The 16,736-nt window shown below is 45.1% G+C and overlaps 1 protein-coding gene across 1 annotated transcript in view; it reads right to left on the reverse strand.

Moving 5' to 3' along the window:
• Window positions 1-12,408: 12,408 nt before the first annotated feature.
• LOC135482213 (rRNA 2'-O-methyltransferase fibrillarin-like) overlaps window positions 12,409-16,736 on the reverse strand; it is a 36,823-nt gene continuing 32,495 nt past the window's right edge. Inside the window, exons 8-9 of the mRNA XM_064762084.1 lie at window positions 13,850-13,962; window positions 12,409-12,622 (exon numbers count right to left, since the gene is read on the reverse strand). Coding sequence (XP_064618154.1) covers window positions 12,473-12,622; window positions 13,850-13,962 — 263 coding nt within the window. The 3' untranslated portion in view covers window positions 12,409-12,472. The remainder of the gene's footprint in view (window positions 12,623-13,849; window positions 13,963-16,736) is intronic.

The following is a 16,736-nucleotide window of genomic DNA, read 5'->3' on the forward strand; positions in this document are numbered from 1 at the left end:
AGCTGGGTGGAGTCTCAAATGCAAAATAAGTGCATGTAACAGGTACCAAGTGGTCAGTGCAAATCACTGAATGGCCACTTGTGAGGAAATGCCTGTAGAATATTGATGATACAAGGGTTTAGTGGCAAGTGTGACTAACACAATGACGGAGGAGCCTCTCCCCTATGCGGTTGCTATGATTTCAAGCCCAGCACATGCTGGCTTCCTCTCAGCTCATACGCGAGAAGGTTTGCCAGCAGGGGATGATCTTGGGTTTCCCCCAGGCTCTATCCAGTTTCTTTTCACTAGAATGTTGGCCTTCGTCATAAAAGTGAAATATTCTTGAATACGGCATAAATATAATTAAATGAGCTGATGGTGTGAAATCAGTTGATCAGCTGCGAGAAGGATGGTGACCATGGACCAAGGGAGGAAACTCTCGTCACACTACACAAGTTAGGAATCTATATAAAGCATGGGTGGACAAAAATGTTCACTGCAAGTGATGCAGTTGTACTTATCACAACTCTCACGATAATCAATTCCCAGTAAGGAGCTGGTAGTCCTCTCTGCACAGACCTATTCAGCACAGTGTGTGGTCTCATCCCTCTTCACTTGGGCTTCAATTTGTAGACAGAGCAAACCTTAAAAAATTTTCCATATTTTAGACTATCAATTTTTGCCAAAAATCTCAAGCGAGACTATTGCCTCTTTTAAAGTGAAAAAAAAAATATTAAGAAATCTAGTAACGCTCGTCAGATTGTTTAAAGATAGTACATGCTTTTTAATGTTCGAACTCTGTGGTTATGAACCATCTTGATAGTGTACTCCAATTTCATGAAGTTTTTCAAACTCTAAACCACAGCTTTTTATGCTGGAAAATCTCTTACTGCCCACAAGATTCTCAAAACATTTACATGCAACTGAAATATCATGACAGTAACCTGAGTGAAGAGTAGCCTGCCCCTGACAGCAGGCTCCATAAAACCCTTAGAACAACGGTATTTATAAGTGAAATCCAAATCTGAAAAGTTGTTTTAAATGGTTTGTAGCAATATAACCTTGCTATGTGTAAAATTCACATTTCACTTATACGTTGGCGGCCAGCATTATAGTTGGAGGAAACATGGCAGTGCCAAAAGAGACCCACAACCGTCCACAGATTGCTGCCAGACCTTCCCATGTACGCCTTGCACACACGGGGCACATAGGGCATTGAGATCTGTGCACAGGCCAGAGCACACATAGGGTCTACATACCACTAGAATTCTAGCCTGCCTACATGCAGACAATTCTGGCCTGCCTACATACAGGGTGTACAGGCCACCAAAATTCTAGCCTACCTACACCCAGATAATTCTGGCCTGCCTACATACAGGGTGTACAGGCCACTAAAATTCTAGCCTACCTGCAGCTGCATACAGATAATTCTAGCCTGCCCACATACAAACAATTCTAGTCTGTGTACATACAGGATGTACAGATCACTAGAATTCTAGCCTGCATAAATAAAGGGTTTACAGACCAATAGAATTCTAGCCTGCCTATATGCAGACAATTCATGTCTGACCACATATGGGGTGTACAGACCACTAGAATTCTAGCTTGCCTACAAAAAGTTTTCTACCATTAAACTGGTAACAAAACCACCAACAGTTATAGTACAGCATTTAATATTGGACTGATACATTTGACATTTTATACTTCATAAAAATGTCTTTCCATGTTTGCAACCTGTATATCTAGTGTAAAGAACTGCAAACTACTCCCAATACAGAGAATTTCCCACAAATTGAGTATATTAATTAGAACACTAAGACTTGACTTAAGACAAACATAGGCTAAATATTTAAGTTTAATTCACTTGAATCTGAATTTACTTAAAGGCAAATTTAAATCACAACAAATTACACACACTCACTTTGTCTTCCAGAGTGAAGCCAAGAGCATAGCTCCAGTCTATTCAGCTGGTCAGAGGTGAGTTGACATAGCCAGTTAATTGTTCTACCAGTGTGTAAAGGACAAGACCTATGAGTTTGATAACATAATACTAATGTCAGCATATATACACTGTCTGGTGAGGAGGCAGTGCTGTGTTGCAACTATTTGACAATATATGTATATGAATAGAAATATGAATAGCTTACAAGACACTTAGGACTGTTTTCTGGACATGGTATGGTGTATGTGGAGTTGACTTGTTACACAGTAGTGTTTTGACAGGTGACTTTGAATGTAGGCACTGATATATTCTGTACCAATAAACAAACATTTTATAAGAGTGGTGAACCAGCAATCTCAAATCGTATGCTACCTGATGGTCCCAGGCAAAGTCCATCCAATTCCGTGATAAAGTGTAGCCATAGACTGTGAAGTTTGGCACAGTGATCATTTCTACTACACTATTCTGTAAGTGAATTTTTATGATTTTGCTCATTTACTTAACTGGCTTTAGATTACATCTTGCTCAATGATACGCCACCTATATGTCATAAGGCCTATGTGTGTCAGTCCTGGGTGAAAACATTGCAGATACATCAGATGAACCAAGCCTCAGTGGTTTATTCACACAGTGTATAAGCAAGCATTTGTGAATAATGAATAAACCTTCCTGTTCTTTTGCTATACATTTATTTACCATTACTAGTTTCATGTTTTCTTCCTTTAGCTGTTCCCTTATTATTGAGACGAAACAATCATACTATTTTGTATTTAGTGGCTATTTTTCTATTTTTATTTTTTTAGATTTCTAGGTATAAGGGAATTCTTGAGCCATATAATTGTGAGGGAGGGTTTGTCACTTGAGCGTACGTATGTTTGCGTCCACTATTTGTTTAGGGACATAATGTATATGATCAGAGAACAACCAAACAAAACATGTTAAGGCACAGTCTGGACAAGATCTCTGAAAGATGGTTGGTAATCTAAAAAGCTATGGCAATAAAAAGTTATCTTCCCAAAACCCAGTAACCTAACATTTCTTGCTAATGTTGTAGTTCAGCACCTAAAATCTAGCTTATGACTCATTCATACTACTTTTACAAACGCATGCACTTACTAAAACTGAGAATAGATCCGGCCAGACCTGCAGTGGTTATTAAATTATTATTTCATTAGTGTTTTACGCCGTACTTAAGAATGTTTCACTTGTACTACAGAAATCAACATAATGGTGGGACTAAACAGGTCAGAGCCCTGGGGAAATCCATGACCATCTGCAGGTTGCTGTCATATCTTCCCATGTACGACCAGAGAGGAAGCCAGCATTATGGTGGGCGGAACCAGTCAGAGCCCAGGGGAAACCCATGACCATCCGCAGGTTGCTGTCATATCTTCCCATGTACGACCAGAGAGGAAGCCAGCATTATGGTGGGCGGAACCAGACAGAGCCCAGGGGAAACCCATGACCATCTGCAGGTTGCTGTCATATCTTCCCATGTGCGACTGGAGAGGAAGCCAGCATTTTGGTGGGAGGAAACAGGTCAGAGCCAAGGGAAATCCATGACCATCTGCAGGTTGCTGTCATATCTTCCCATGTGCGACTGGAGAGGAAGCCAGCATTTTGGTGGGAGGAAACAGGTCAGAGCCCAAGGGAAATCCATGACCATCTGCAGGTTGCAGATCCTCCCATGTACAACCGGAGAGGACGTCAGCCTTACTGTGGGAGAAAACATGTCAGAGCATGAGCTGGACTTGAACTATTAATTGGTGAGCAGCTCCTGGATCAGGTTATGAAATAAAGCCAGGTCAAAAGGTAGCCACACGCACACTTAGTGCAAATGTAAATGGACAACCAGACAAATGCTGTTCTGCATGATGTGACAAATCTATATATGTCTAATAAGACTGACTTTATGGTGCCTCAGATACCCCACCGTTCACTACAACGCTGCAGTAAAGATACAACCCTGCAGGATACAGTCCTTTGAAGTGCCCTGTGGAGTCCGGCATGAGCAAGATTTGATTTATACAAGTTCATATAATACAAACATCTATACACAGACAATGTACGCTGACAGTATAATATTGCTGCGTCTTCTACATGAACCTCATTGCACTTCGAACATTAGTTAATCACTTATATTAAACCTGAGTGAATGTGGGTCTCATGTTTATATAAAAGCATCTAGAAATAGCGGAATTCCAGTGAAACATTGGTGTTATGTTTAAAGTGTGATGTTGGATACAGACATGGGTAAAAGTGCACAGAATTGTAGCATATAAGACAGTTCAGCTCATCACCTCTAACATACTATGTGCATGGGTCACAAAATTCCAGGCATTCAGCTTAAACACTCTCTCTCTCACTCGCTCACTCTTGAAGGCAATGACAATGGTTTGTATCATGCTGATGTACGGTATGTGATATGTGCATATATCCCCAGGTGCTGTCACACATCCAACTGTTGTGCCCAGATGCTCTGGGTGTCATACAACCAAATGCTCTGGGTGTCATACAACCAAATGCTCTGGGTGTCACACAACCAAATGCTCTGGCCATCACACATCCAAATGCCGTGGCATACATCTGCTCTGTTGCAAATTCTTATCTAAAATAATGGTACAGTGAATGCTGAATGAAAGACACAAAAATCCATCACTAGCCAGTCTTCTTTGAGGTGGTCTGAAAAAGAAAAGAAATTTTTCACTGACATGGCTTATCAGGAAGAGGAAGGAGGGAGGATGGGGGAGACGATGCCTAAAACCCTTTTCCAGTTGCCCCGTGATTAGTTTCAAATTTGCCCATTTAAACAAATACATTTACATAGTGCTCTTTTGGATAATGTGGGGAAGCAAGACCAGTACAGTACTGTGGTAGTTGACGAGTCACTTCTGACTGGAGAGTAGGACATTGTGGGGAAACAAGACCAGTACTGTGGTAGTTGACGAGGTGCTGGTCTTGCTTCCCCACAATGTCCTACTCTCTGGTCAGCAGTGACTCGTCAACTACCACAGTATTGGTCTTGCTTCCCCACAATGCCCTACTCTTTACTGGGCAGTGACTCCTCAACTACCACAGTACTGGTCTTGGTTCCCCACAATGTCCTACTCTCCAGTCAGCAGTGACTCGTCAACTACCACAGTATTGGTCTTGCTTCCCCACAATGCCCTACTCTTTACTGGCAGTGACTCGTCAACTACCACAGTACTGGTCTTGTTTCCCCCACAATGTCCCACTCTACAGTCAGCAGTGACTCGTCAACTACCACAGTATTGGTCTTGTTTCCCCACAATGTCCTACTCTCCAGTCAGCAGTGACTCGTCAACTACCACAGTATTGGTCTTGTTTCCCCACAATGTCCTACTCTCCAGTCAGCAGTGACTCGTCAACTACCACAGTACTGGTCTTGCTTCCCCACAATGTCCTTCTCTTTACTGGGCAGTGACTCGTCAACTACGACATTACTGGTCTTGTTTCCCCACAATGTCCTACTCTCCAGTCAGCAGCGACTCGTCAACTACCACAGTATTGGTCTTGTTTCCCCACAATGTCCTACTCTCCAGTCAGCAGCGACTCGTCAACTACCACAGTATTGGTCTTGCTTCCCCACAATGTCCTACTCTCCAGTCAGCAGTGACTCGTCAACTACCACAGTATTGGTCTTGCTTCCCCACAATGCCCTACTCTTTACTGGGCAGTGACTCGTCAACTACCACAGTACTGGTCTTGGTTCCCCACAATGTCCTACTCTCCAGTCAGCAGTGACTCGTCAACTACCACAGTATTGGTCTTGTTTCCCCACAATGTCCTACTCTCCAGTCAGCAGTGACTCGTCAACTACCACAGTACTGGTCTTGTTTCCCCACAATGTCCTACTCTCCAGTCAGCAGTGACTCGTCAACTACCACAGTATTGTCTTGTTTCCCCACAATGCCCTACTCTTTACTGGGCAGTGACCTCGTCAACTACCACAGTACTGGTCTTGGTTCCCCACAATGTCCTACTCTCCAGTCAGCAGCGACTCGTCAACTACTACAGTACTGGTCTTGTTTCCCCACAATGTTCTACTCTCCACTAGGCAGTGACTCGTCAACTATCACAGTACTGGTCTTGGTTCCCCACAATGTCCTTCTCTCCAGTCAGCAGCGACTCGTCAACTACCACAGTATTGGTCTTGTTTCCCCACAATGCCCTACTCTCCACTGGGCAGTGACTCGTCAACTACCACATTACTGGTCTTGTTTCCCCACAATGTCCAACTCTCCAGTCAGCAGTGACTCGTCAACTACCACAGTACTGGTCTTGTTTCCCCACAATGTCCTACTCTCCAGTCAGCAGTGACTCGTCAACTACCACAGTATTGGTCTTGTTTCCCCACAATGTCCTACTCTCCAGTCAGCAGCGACTCGTCAACTACCACAGTACTGGTCTTGCTTCCCCACAATGTCCTACTCTCCAGTCAGCAGTGACTCGTCAACTACCACAGTACTGGTCTTGTTTCCCCACAATGTCCTACTCTCCAGTCAGCAGCGACTCATCAACTACCACAGTATTGGTCTTGTTTCCCCACAATGCCCTACTCTCCACTGGGCAGTGACTTGTCAACTACCACAGCACTGGTCTTGTTTCCCCACAATGTCCTACTCTCCAGTCAGCAGTGACTCATCAATTACCACAGTACTGGTCTTGTTTCCCCACAATGTCCTACTCTCCAGTCAGCAGTGACTCGTCAACTACCACACTATTGTCTTGCCTCCCCACAATGTCCTATTCTCCACTAGGCAGTGACTCGTCAACTACGACATTACTGGTCTTGGTTCCCCACAATGTCCTACTTTCCACTGGGCAGTAACTCGTGAACTACCACTACTGGTCTTGTTTCCCCACAATGTTCAACTCTCCAGTCAGCAGTGACTCGTCAACTACCACAGTACTGGTCTTGTTTCCCCACAATGCCCTACTCTCCAGTCAGCAGTGACTCGTCAACTACCACAGTATTGGTCTTGTTTCCCCACAATGTCCTACTCTCCAGTCAGCAGTGACTCGTCAACTACCACAGTACTGGTTTTGCTTCCCTACAATGTCCTACTCTCCAGTCAGCAGTGAGTCGTCAACTACCACAGTATTGGTCTTGTTTCCCCACAATGCCCTACTCTTTACTGGGCAGTGACTCGTCAACTACCACAGTACTGGTCTTGGTTCCCCACAATGTCCTACTCTCCAGTCAGCAGCGACAGCGACTCGTCAACTACTACAGTATTGGTCTTGTTTCCCCACAATGCCCTACTCTTTACTGGGCAGTGACTCGTCAACTACCACAGTACTGGTCTTGGTTCCCCACAATGTCCTACTCTCCAGTCAGCAGCGACAGCGACTCGTCAACTACCACAGTATTGGTCTTGTTTCCCCACAATGCCCTACTCTTTACTGGGCAGTGACTCGTCAACTACCACAGTACTGGTCTTGGTTCCCCACAATGTCCTACTCTCCAGTCAGCAGCGACAGCGACTCGTCAACTACCACAGTATTGGTCTTGTTTCCCCACAATGCCCTACTCTTTACTGGGCAGTGACTCGTCAACTACCACAGTATTGGTCTTGTTTCCCCACAATGTCCTACTCTCCAGTCAGCAGTGACTCGTCAACTACCACAGTACTGGTTTTGCTTCCCCACAATGTCCTACTCTCCAGTCAGCAGTGACTCGTCAACTACCACAGTATTGGTCTTGCTTCCCCACAATGCCCTACTCTTTACTGGGCAGTGACTCCTCAACTACCACAGTACTGGTCTTGGTTCCCCACAATGTCCAACTCTCCACTCAGCAGTGACTCGTCAACTACCACAGTACTGGTCTTGTTTCCCCACAATATCCAACTCTCCAGTCAGCAGTGATTCGTCAACTACCACATTACTGTCTTGTTTCCCCACAATGTCCTACTCTCCAGTCAGCAGCGACTCGCCAACTACCACAGTATTGATCTTGTTTCCCAACAATGCCCTACTCTCCACTGCGCAGCGACTCGTCAACTACCACAGTACTGGTCTTGTTTCCCCACAATGTCCAACTCTCCAGTCAACAGTGATTCGTCAACTACCACAGTACTGGTCTTGTTTCCCCACAATGTTCTACTCTCCCGTCAGCGGTGACTCGTCAACTACCACAGTACTGGTCTTAGTTCCCCACAATGTCCAACTCTCCAGTCAGCAGTGACTCGTCAACTACCACAGTATTGGTCTTGTTTCCCCCACAATGCCCTACTCTTTACTGGGCAGTCACTCGTCAACCACCACAGTACTGGTCTTGTTTCCCCCCAATGCCCAACTCTCCACTGGGCAGTGACTCGTCAACTACCACAGTATTGGTCTTGCTTCCCCACAATGACGTACTCTCCACTGGGTAGTGACTCGTCAACTACCACAGTATTGGTCTTGTTTCCCCACAATGTCCTACTTTCCACTGGGCAGTGACTCGTGAACTACCACTACTGGTCTTGTTTCCCCACAATGTTCAACTCTCCAGTCAGCAGTGACTCGTCAACTACCACAGTACTGGTCTTGTTTCCCCACAATGTCCTACTCTCCAGTCAGCAGTGACTCGTCAACTACCACAGTATTGGTCTTGTTTCCCCACAATGTCCTACTCTCCAGTCAGCAGTGACTCGTCAACTACCACAGTACTGGTCTTGCTTCCCTACAATGTCCTACTCTCCAGTGAGCAGTGACTCGTCAACTACCACAGTATTGGTCTTGCTTCCCCACAATGCCCTACTCTTTACTGGGCAGTGACTCCTCAACTACCACAGTACTGGTCTTGGTTCCCCACAATGTCCAACTCTCCACTCAGCAGTGACTCGTCAACTACCACAGTACTGGTCTTGTTTCCCCACAATATCCAACTCTCCAGTCAGCAGTGATTCGTCAACTACCACATTACTGGTCTTGTTTCCCCACAATGTCCTACTCTCCAGTCAGCAGCGACTCGCCAACTACCACAGTATTGATCTTGTTTCCCCACAATGCCCTACTCTCCACTGCGCAGCGACTCGTCAACTACCACAGTACTGGTCTTGCTTCCCCACAATGTCCTACTCTCCAATAGGCACTGACTCGTCAACTACCACTGTACTGGTCTTGTTTCCCCACAATGTCCAACTCTCCAGTCAACAGTGATTCGTCAACTACCACAGTACTGGTCTTGTTTCCCCACAATGTTCTACTCTCCCGTCAGCGGTGACTCGTCAACTACCACAGTACTGGTCTTAGTTCCCCACAATGTCCAACTCTCCAGTCAGCAGTGACTCGTCAACTACCACAGTATTGGTCTTGTTTCCCCACAATGCCCTACTCTTTACTGGGCAGTCACTCGTCAACCACCACAGTACTGGTCTTGTTTCCCCCCAATGCCCAACTCTCCACTGGGCAGTGACTCGTCAACTACCACAGTATTGGTCTTGCTTCCCCACAATGACGTACTCTCCACTGGGTAGTGACTCGTCAACTACCACAGTATTGGTCTTGTTTCCCCACAATGTCCTACTTTCCACTGGGCAGTGACTCGTGAACTACCACTACTGGTCTTGTTTCCCCACAATGTTCAACTCTCCAGTCAGCAGTGACTCGTCAACTACCACAGTACTGGTCTTGTTTCCCCACAATGTCCTACTCTCCAGTCAGCAGTGACTCGTCAACTACCACAGTATTGGTCTTGTTTCCCCACAATGTCCTACTCTCCAGTCAGCAGTGACTCGTCAACTACCACAGTACTGGTCTTGCTTCCCTACAATGTCCTACTCTCCAGTGAGCAGTGACTCGTCAACTACCACAGTATTGGTCTTGTTTCCCCACAATGCCCTACTCTTTACTGGGCAGTGACTCGTCAACTACCACAGTACTGGTCTTGGTTCCCCACAATGTCCTACTCTCCAGTCAGCAGCGACAACGACTCGTCAACTACTACAGTATTGGTCTTGTTTCCCCACAATGTTCAACTCTCCACTCAGCAGTGACTCGTCAACTACCACAGTACTGGTCTTGTTTCCCCCACAATATCCAACTCTCCAGTCAGCAGTGACTCGTCAACTACCACATTACTGGTCTTGTTTCCCCACAATGTCCTACTCTCCAGTCAGCAGCGACTCGCCAACTACCACAGTATTGATCTTGTTTCCCCACAATGCCCTACTCTCCACTGTGCCGCGACTCGTCAACTACCACAGTACTGGTCTTGTTTCCCCACAATGTCCTACTCTCCAGTCAGCAGTGACTCGTCAAGTACCACAGTATTGGTCTTGCTTCCCCACTATATCCAACTCTCCAGTCAGTATTGATCTTGTTTCCCCACAATGTCCAACTCTTTACTGGGCAGTGACTCGTCAACTACTCTCCACTAGGCAGTGACTCGTCAACTACCACATTACTGGTCTTGTTTCCCCACAATGTTCAACTCTCCAGTCAGCAGTGACTCGTCAACTACCACAGTACTGGTCTTGTTTCCCCACAATATCCAACTCTCCAGTCAGCAGCGACTCGTCAACTACCACATTACTGGTCTTGTTTCCCCACAATGCCCTACTCTCCACTGCGCCGCGACTCGTCAACTACCACAGTACTGGTCTTGCTTCCCCACAATGTCCTACTCTCTAGTCAGCAGTGACTCGTCAACTACCACAGTACTGGTCTTGTTTCCCCACAATGTCCTACTCTCCAGTCAGCAGTGACTCGTCAACTACCACAGTATTGGTCTTGCTTGCCCACAATATCCAACTCTCCAGTCAGTATTGATCTTGTTTCCCCACAATGTCCAACTCTTTACTGGGCAGTGACTCGTCAACTACTCTCCACTAGGCAGTGACTCGTCAACTACCACAGTACTGGTCTTGTTTCCCCACAATGTCCAACTCTCCAGTCAGCAATGACTCGTCAACTACCACAGTATTGGTCTTGTTTCCCCACAATGTCCTACTTTCCACTGGGCAGTCACTCGTGAACTACCACTACTGGTCTTGTTTCCCCACAATGTTCAACTCTCCAGTCAGCAGTGACTCGTCAACTACCACAGTACTGGTCTTGTTTCCCCACAATGTCCTACTCTCCAGTCAGCAATGACTCGTCAACTACCACAGTATTGGTCTTGTTTCCCCACAATGTCCTACTCTCCAGTCAGCACTGACTCGTCAACTACCACAGTACTGGTCTTGCTTCCCTACAATGTCCTACTCTCCAGTCAGCAGTGACTCGTCAACTACCACAGTATTGGTCTTGTTTCCTCACAATGCCCTACTCTTTACTGGGCAGTGACTCGTCAACTACCACAGTACTGGTCTTGGTTCCCCACAATGTCCTACTCTCCAGTCAGCAGCGACAGCGACTCGTCAACTACTACAGTACTGGTCTTGTTTCCCCACAATGTTCAACTCTCCAGTCAGCAGTGACTCGTCAACTACCACAGTACTGGTCTTGTTTCCCCACAATATCCAACTCTCCAGTCAGCAGTGACTCGTCAACTACCACATTACTGGTCTTGTTTCCCCATAATGTCCTTCTCTCCAGTCAGCAGCGACTCGCCAACTACCACAGTATTGATCTTGTTTCCCCACAATGCCCTAGTCTCCACTGCGCAGCGACTCGTCAACTACCACAGTACTGGTCTTGCTTTCCCACAATGTCCTACTCTCCACTAGGCACTGACTCGTCAACTACCACAGTACTGGTCTTGTTTCCCCACAATGTCCTACTCTCCAGTCAGCAGTGACTCGTCAACTACCACAGTATTGGTCTTGCTTCCCCACAATATCCAACTCTCCAGTCAGCAGTGACTCGTCAACTACCACATTACTGGTCTTGTTTCCCCACCATGTCCTACTCTCCAGTCAGCAGCGACTCGTCAACTACTACAGTATTGGTCTTGTTTCCCCCACAATGTTCAACTCTCCAGTCAGCAGTGACTCGTCAACTACCACGGTACTGGTCTTGTTTCCCCACAATGTCCAACTCTCCAGTCAGCAGTGACTCGTCAACTAACACAGTTCTGGTCTTGTTTCCCTACAATGTCCTACTCTCCAGTCAGCAGTGACTCGTCAACTACCACAGTATTGGTCTTGTTTCCCCACAATGCCCTACTCTTTACTGGGCAGTGACTCGTCAACTACCACAGTACTGGTCTTGGTTCCCCACAATGTCCTACTCTCCAGTCAGCAGTGACTCGTCAACTACCACAGTATTGGTCTTGTTTCCCCACAATGCCCTACTCTTTACTGGGCAGTGACTCGTCAACTACCACAGTACTGGTCTTGGTTCCCCACAATGTCCTACTCTCCAGTCAGCAGCGACTCGTCAACTACTACAGTATTGGTCTTGTTTCCCCACAATGTTTAACTCTCCAGTCAGCAGTGACTCGTCAACTACCACAGTACTGGTCTTGTTTCCCCACAATGTCCAACTCTCCAGTCAGCAGTGACTCGTCAACTACCACAGTACTGGTCTTGTTTCCCCCCAATCTCCAATGGGCAGTGAGTCGTCAGCTATCACAGTACAGGTGTTGCTTCTCTACACCTACCTGTAGCATCCAACAACAACTGCGTGATCTCTCTCGTATGGTTCCAGGGTCAGCTGCTCCTGAGGTTTCACTTTCTCTCCCTTCAGCTTGTTAACCTCTCCGGCAAACACAGCCTCTGCCTCTGCCGTTGAGTCTATGCAATTTGCCTGTGCAAGGGAAAAGTCAGGGTAAACAATTTATTGATTTATTTATTTGATTGGTGCTTGATGCCGTACTCAAGAATATTTCACTTATACGATGGCGGGCAGCATTATGGTGGGTCGAAACCGGGCAGAGCCTGGGGGAAATCCACGACCATCGCCAGGTCGCTGGAAGACTGGTAAACAATTAGAAGCTTACACAAAGAAGGTTCCCAAGACACCTCACTATGTAGCTGACACGTCTCACTATGTAGCTGACACGCCTCACTATGTAGCTGACACGCCTCACTAAGTAGGTGACATGCCTCACTACGTAGCTGACACGCCTCACTACGTGGCTGACACGCCTCACTATGTAGCTAACACGCCTCACTAAGTAGGTGACACGCCTCACTACGTGGCTGACACGCCTCACTATGTAGCTGACAAGCCTCACTAAGTAGGTGACACGCCTCACTACGTGGCTGACACGCCTCACTATGTAGCTGACACGCCTCACTACGTGTCTGCTGAATTCGAAAAGATTCGTGACTGGATGACTTCAAACAGGCTATCGTTAAACATTAGCAAAACCAAATGTATGGTCATCGGACCAGTATCCTCTTCTCTTAAGGACATTCCTCGGCTTTCTATGCAAAGGCCAGTTATAGATTATGTTTCCGAATTTAAATTTTTGGGTATAATGTTTAACAGCAAACTTTCCTGGACGTCCCATATAAGTTACATGTGCAAAAAAGTGTTTTTCTTAAATATGTAAAACGTTTATTCTATTATTATGTACTTATGATTCACCCAAAACCACCACCATCTTTTATACTTGTACTTCTTTGGGATTGATCAAGCCCTTTTTGACTTTATTCTCGGCATGCTTTATTTTCTTTAAACATGTTTACTGTAAATATACTTATGGTGAATAAATACAATACAATATAATATGTAAACGACGCACCTAACTCAAAGCTGATGCACCCTTTCACGTAGCTAATGCACTCATTTGGTAGTTGACACACCTCAGTAAATACCAAACACACCTCTAAGTACCCAACACACGTGAGTAAGTACCCGGCACACCTCACCAAGTACCCGACACTCCACTAAGTAGCTGACACACCTCATCGTGCAGCTGACACACCTCACCGTGCAGCTGACACACCTCATTAAGTACCCACAATATACCTTACCAAACATCTGAGCAGTCTTGCCACAACTCTACCAGGAGTATTAAGTGTTTACCTTGATTGAGATGACGACATGGCCTCCGGTCTTGAGGAAGTGGTGAGCGTTGATGGCAACAATGCGAGCCTGATCCGGCTGGGCCACATCAGCAAATATCGTATCAACCATACCTAAAGACAGAAAATCAGCCACTTAAACACGAGCTCTTACCCGTACAGGCTTCGTATAGAAATACTGCAAACACGAGACATAAAACTTTATAAAGATCTAATCTACTCTATAAAGACCACAAAAGACTTCGGCACTGTGGCCACTGGCATGGGCTATGGTGTATACTTTGCCTTCCAATAATTGAAGGTTAAGACAGAACCTGGTTAACATGTTCAATGAAAGATTACAATTCAAAGTATCTTAAACTGTCATTAAAATTCCTGTTCCTGATTTTTTTTCAACCCAGTTCAACTTTAGTGAAATATCATCTTTACATGGCTGCAGTATTTTCATTATTATCATTATCTCCATTATCAAGAGCAATGTGACATCACTTTCTCAAGCTCTAATGTTGGAAAATGGTCACTTTCCACGTAAGAGTGTGAGTTTATAGAAGTCATCTGGGCATGCCAATATTCGGTCCGCTGATTTAATAAAGAAACTCAGTACTTAATTATAATCATTAAAATTTAAGTTGTGTTTTGAAAGAAACATGGCTGTGTACAATTACAAATAAATCAATGTTAGAGTAATACCAGTGCATGGTAACTTTCTATTGGTCAAGAATTGTATCAACTCTTCGAGCTCTATGCATAGAGGTGGCTTCTAGGATAAGCTTTCTTCCCGACCTGATTATTTCGAACATCAGATAAAGCTCCAACTCTGTGATTGAAAAATTTTACTGCATGTTATAAAACCAAAGTATAAACAAAAACATTCCTTATCTGCAAAAAACACAAATGAGCCAAATTAAAGTTATTCAGTTGTGATAAATTCAGGGAAGAAAAACCTACTGCCTCAAATATTTAAGTTCAAACATCACACTGGCATGTTTTCTCTTTTCCACAAATCTGCGGTACTTTTCTCTGACTGGAATATTTATTATATAAACTGCTTACCAGACCCTAGAAAGAAAAATAATATACGCTTGTATATTGCTTTGAACAGCGTGTCTAAGTACATGTAGGGATTATTGTGGAGAGAATTGCAGAACAGCGTGACTAAGTACATGTAGGGCTTATTGTGGAGAGGATTGCAGAACAGCGTGACTAAGTACATGAAGGCTTATTGTGGAGAGGATTGTAGAACAGCATGACTAAGTACATGAAGGCTTATTGTGGAGAGGATTGTAGAACAGCATGACTAAGTACATATGGGCTTATTGTGGACAGGATTGCAGAACAGCATGACTAAGTACATGTAGGCTTATTGTGGAAAGGATTGCAGAACACCGTGACTAAGTACATGTAGGCTTATTGTGGAGAGGATTGCAGAACAGCGTGACTAAGTACATGTAGTCTTATTGTGGAGAGGATTGCAGAACAGCGGGACAAAGTAGATGTAGAGCTTATTGTGGAAAGGATTGCAGAACAGCGTGTCTAAGTACATGTAGGGATTATTGTGGAAAGGATTGCTGAACAGCGTGACTAAGTACATGTAGGGCTTATTGTGGAGAGGATTGCAGAACAGCGTGACTAAGTACATGTAGGGATTATTGTGGAAAGGATTGCAGAACACTGTGACTAAGTACATGTAGGCTTATTGTGGAGAGGATTGCAGAACAGCGTGACTAAGTACATGTAGTCTTATTGTGGAGAGGATTGCAGAACAGCGGGACAAAGTAGATGTAGAGCTTATTGTGGAAAGGATTGCAGAACAGCGTGACTAAGTACATGTAGGGATTATTGTGGAAAGGATTGCTGAACAGCGTGACTAAGTACATGTAGGGCTTATTGTGGAGAGGATTGCAGAACAGCGTGACAAAGTACATGTAGGGATTATTGTGGAAAGGATTGCTGAACAGCGTGACTAAGTACATGTAGGGATTATTGTGGAGAGGATTGCAGAACAGCGTGACTAAGTACATGTAGTCTTATTGTGGAAAGGATTGCAGAACAGCGTGACTAAGTACATGTAGGGATTATTGTGGAAAGGATTGCTGAACAGCGTGACTAAGTACATGTAGGGATTATTGTGGAAAGGATTGCTGAACAGCGTGACTAAGTACATGTAGGCTTAATCGTGGAGAGGATTGCAGAACAGCGTGAGTAAGTACATGTAGGCTTATCGTGGAGAGGATTGCAGAGCAGTGTGACTAAGTACATGTAGGGATTATTGTGGAGAGGATTGCAGAACACCGTGACTAAGTACATGTAGGGATTATTGTGGAAAGGATTGCTGAACACCGTGACTAAGTACATGTAGTCTTATTGTGGAGAGGATTGCAGAACAGCGTGACAAAGTACATGTAGTCTTATTGTGAAGAGGATTGCAGAACAGCGTGACTAAGTACATGTAGGGATTATTGTGGAAAGGATTGCAGAACAGCGTGACTAAGTACATGTAGGGATTATTGTGGAAAGGATTGCTGAACAGCGTGACTAAGTACATGTAGGGCTTAATGAGGAGAGGATTGCAGAGCAGTGTGACAAAGTACACGTAGGGATTATTGTGGAGAGGATTGCATAACAGCGTGACTAAGTACTTGTAGGTTTATTGTGGACAGGATTGCAGAACAGTGTGACTAAGTACATGTAGGGCTTATTAAGGAGAGGATTGCAGAGCAGTGTGACAAAGTACATGTAGGGCTTAATGTGGAGAGGATTGCAGAACACCATGACTAAGTCCATGTAGGGATTATTGTGGAGAGGATTGCAGAACAGTGTGACTAAGTACATGAAGGCTTATTGTGGAGAGGATTACAGAACAGCGTGACTAAGTATATGTAGGCTTA

This window comes from Liolophura sinensis, chromosome 1 (genome assembly GCF_032854445.1).
Source record: "Liolophura sinensis isolate JHLJ2023 chromosome 1, CUHK_Ljap_v2, whole genome shotgun sequence".
Classification (NCBI taxonomy): domain Eukaryota; kingdom Metazoa; phylum Mollusca; class Polyplacophora; order Chitonida; family Chitonidae; genus Liolophura; species Liolophura sinensis.